Here is a 1,160-nt window from a genome sequence, read left to right on the forward strand (position 1 = left end):
TTCCGGGGCCGGTACTTGTAGTCGGGGTAGTCGGCCATGTGCTTGAGCCGCAGCCGCTCCGCCTCCCGGATGAACGGGATCTTCTCGCTGTCCTTCAGCATTTTCCACCGCTTGCCCAGCCGCTTGGAGATCTCGGCGTTGTGCATGTCCGGGGACTGCTCCATGATCTTCCTGCGCTCGATCTTGGACCACACCATGAACGCGTTCATCGGCCGCTTGATGTGGCCCGACGCCGTCTTGCACCAGTCCGGGTCGCTCTCGTCCAGGGCCACCGGGCTGCAAGCCATGAATTCGCCCTCCTCCGTGTCCAGCGCCTCCCGGGGCAGGTTGCTCTCCGCTTCCAAGCTCTCCGCCTGCTGCACCATGATCCGCCGCGGGGCTGGGCGCTCCAACCCGGGCCGCTCGGTCTCGTGCGGAGGTCCCCCTCCCCCTCTCGCCCCTCCACCTTCCCGGGCAAGTTGCAAAGTCCTCGGTACCCCGCGTCCGCGGCTCCCCCCCTCCCCCCCGCCCCCCCTTCCAGGCTGCACACAGCGGCTGCGGCGGCTGCGGCGGCGACGGCCGCCCGAGCGCGGGAAGCTGCGGCTGCGACGGGAGAGGCGGCGGCGGTCGAGGCAGCCCGGGACACCCTCTCTCCGGCTCGTGGCTCCCGCCGCAAGCGCCGGACCCCGAGCACTCCCAGGCGCGCGCGCTCCTTCTGCAAAAAGTTGAGGGCTCTCTCCCAACTAGTTATCAGGGCGTCATATGGGTGACATCACTCTGCGGGCCAGCCAATGGCTGCTGCCCGGCTCCGCCCCTCTCCCTTTATTAACTCCTCGGCCACGCCCCCTCCGCGCCCCCCGCCCCCCCCGCTCGTCCGCCCTCGGGGCTGCTTTGCAAAGATGGGGGGTGGGGGAGCGGGAGGAGGGGGGAGGCACGTCTGGAAATATGTTATTTAAAAAAAAAAAAAATCCGCGTGTGTGCACAGATGCGCCGCTTCCCGGGATGCGCGGGAGCCGCGCGCTGCACCGCGGCGAACCGGACTAGTCCGGGCCGGGCCGGGCGCCCCTTTGTGCCGGGTCCCCGGGAGGCCGGTCCGAGCGAGCCGACCGGGCGCGCTCGCCCTCCCGGGGCACACGCTCGGGCACGCGCGCAGCCGGAGCGGGCGGGTGCCGCCCGGCGCG

At 70.4% G+C, this 1,160-nt stretch overlaps 1 protein-coding gene across 1 annotated transcript; it reads right to left on the reverse strand.

The window, feature by feature from the left end:
• Nucleotides 1-4: 4 nt before the first annotated feature.
• On the reverse strand, nt 5-508 carry LOC121024129 (SRY-related protein AES4; the record flags this gene model as incomplete). Its single annotated transcript, XM_040466430.1, has 1 exon — nt 5-508. A coding segment is annotated over exon 1 (361 nt), but the record flags the coding sequence as incomplete, so codon positions are not given.
• Between the last annotated feature and the right edge of the window lie 652 nt (nt 509-1,160).

The sequence above is a fragment of the Herpailurus yagouaroundi genome, unplaced genomic scaffold, assembly GCF_014898765.1.
Source record: "Herpailurus yagouaroundi ecotype Mexico unplaced genomic scaffold, PumYag 57357, whole genome shotgun sequence".
NCBI classification, from domain to species: Eukaryota; Metazoa; Chordata; class Mammalia; order Carnivora; family Felidae; genus Herpailurus; species Herpailurus yagouaroundi.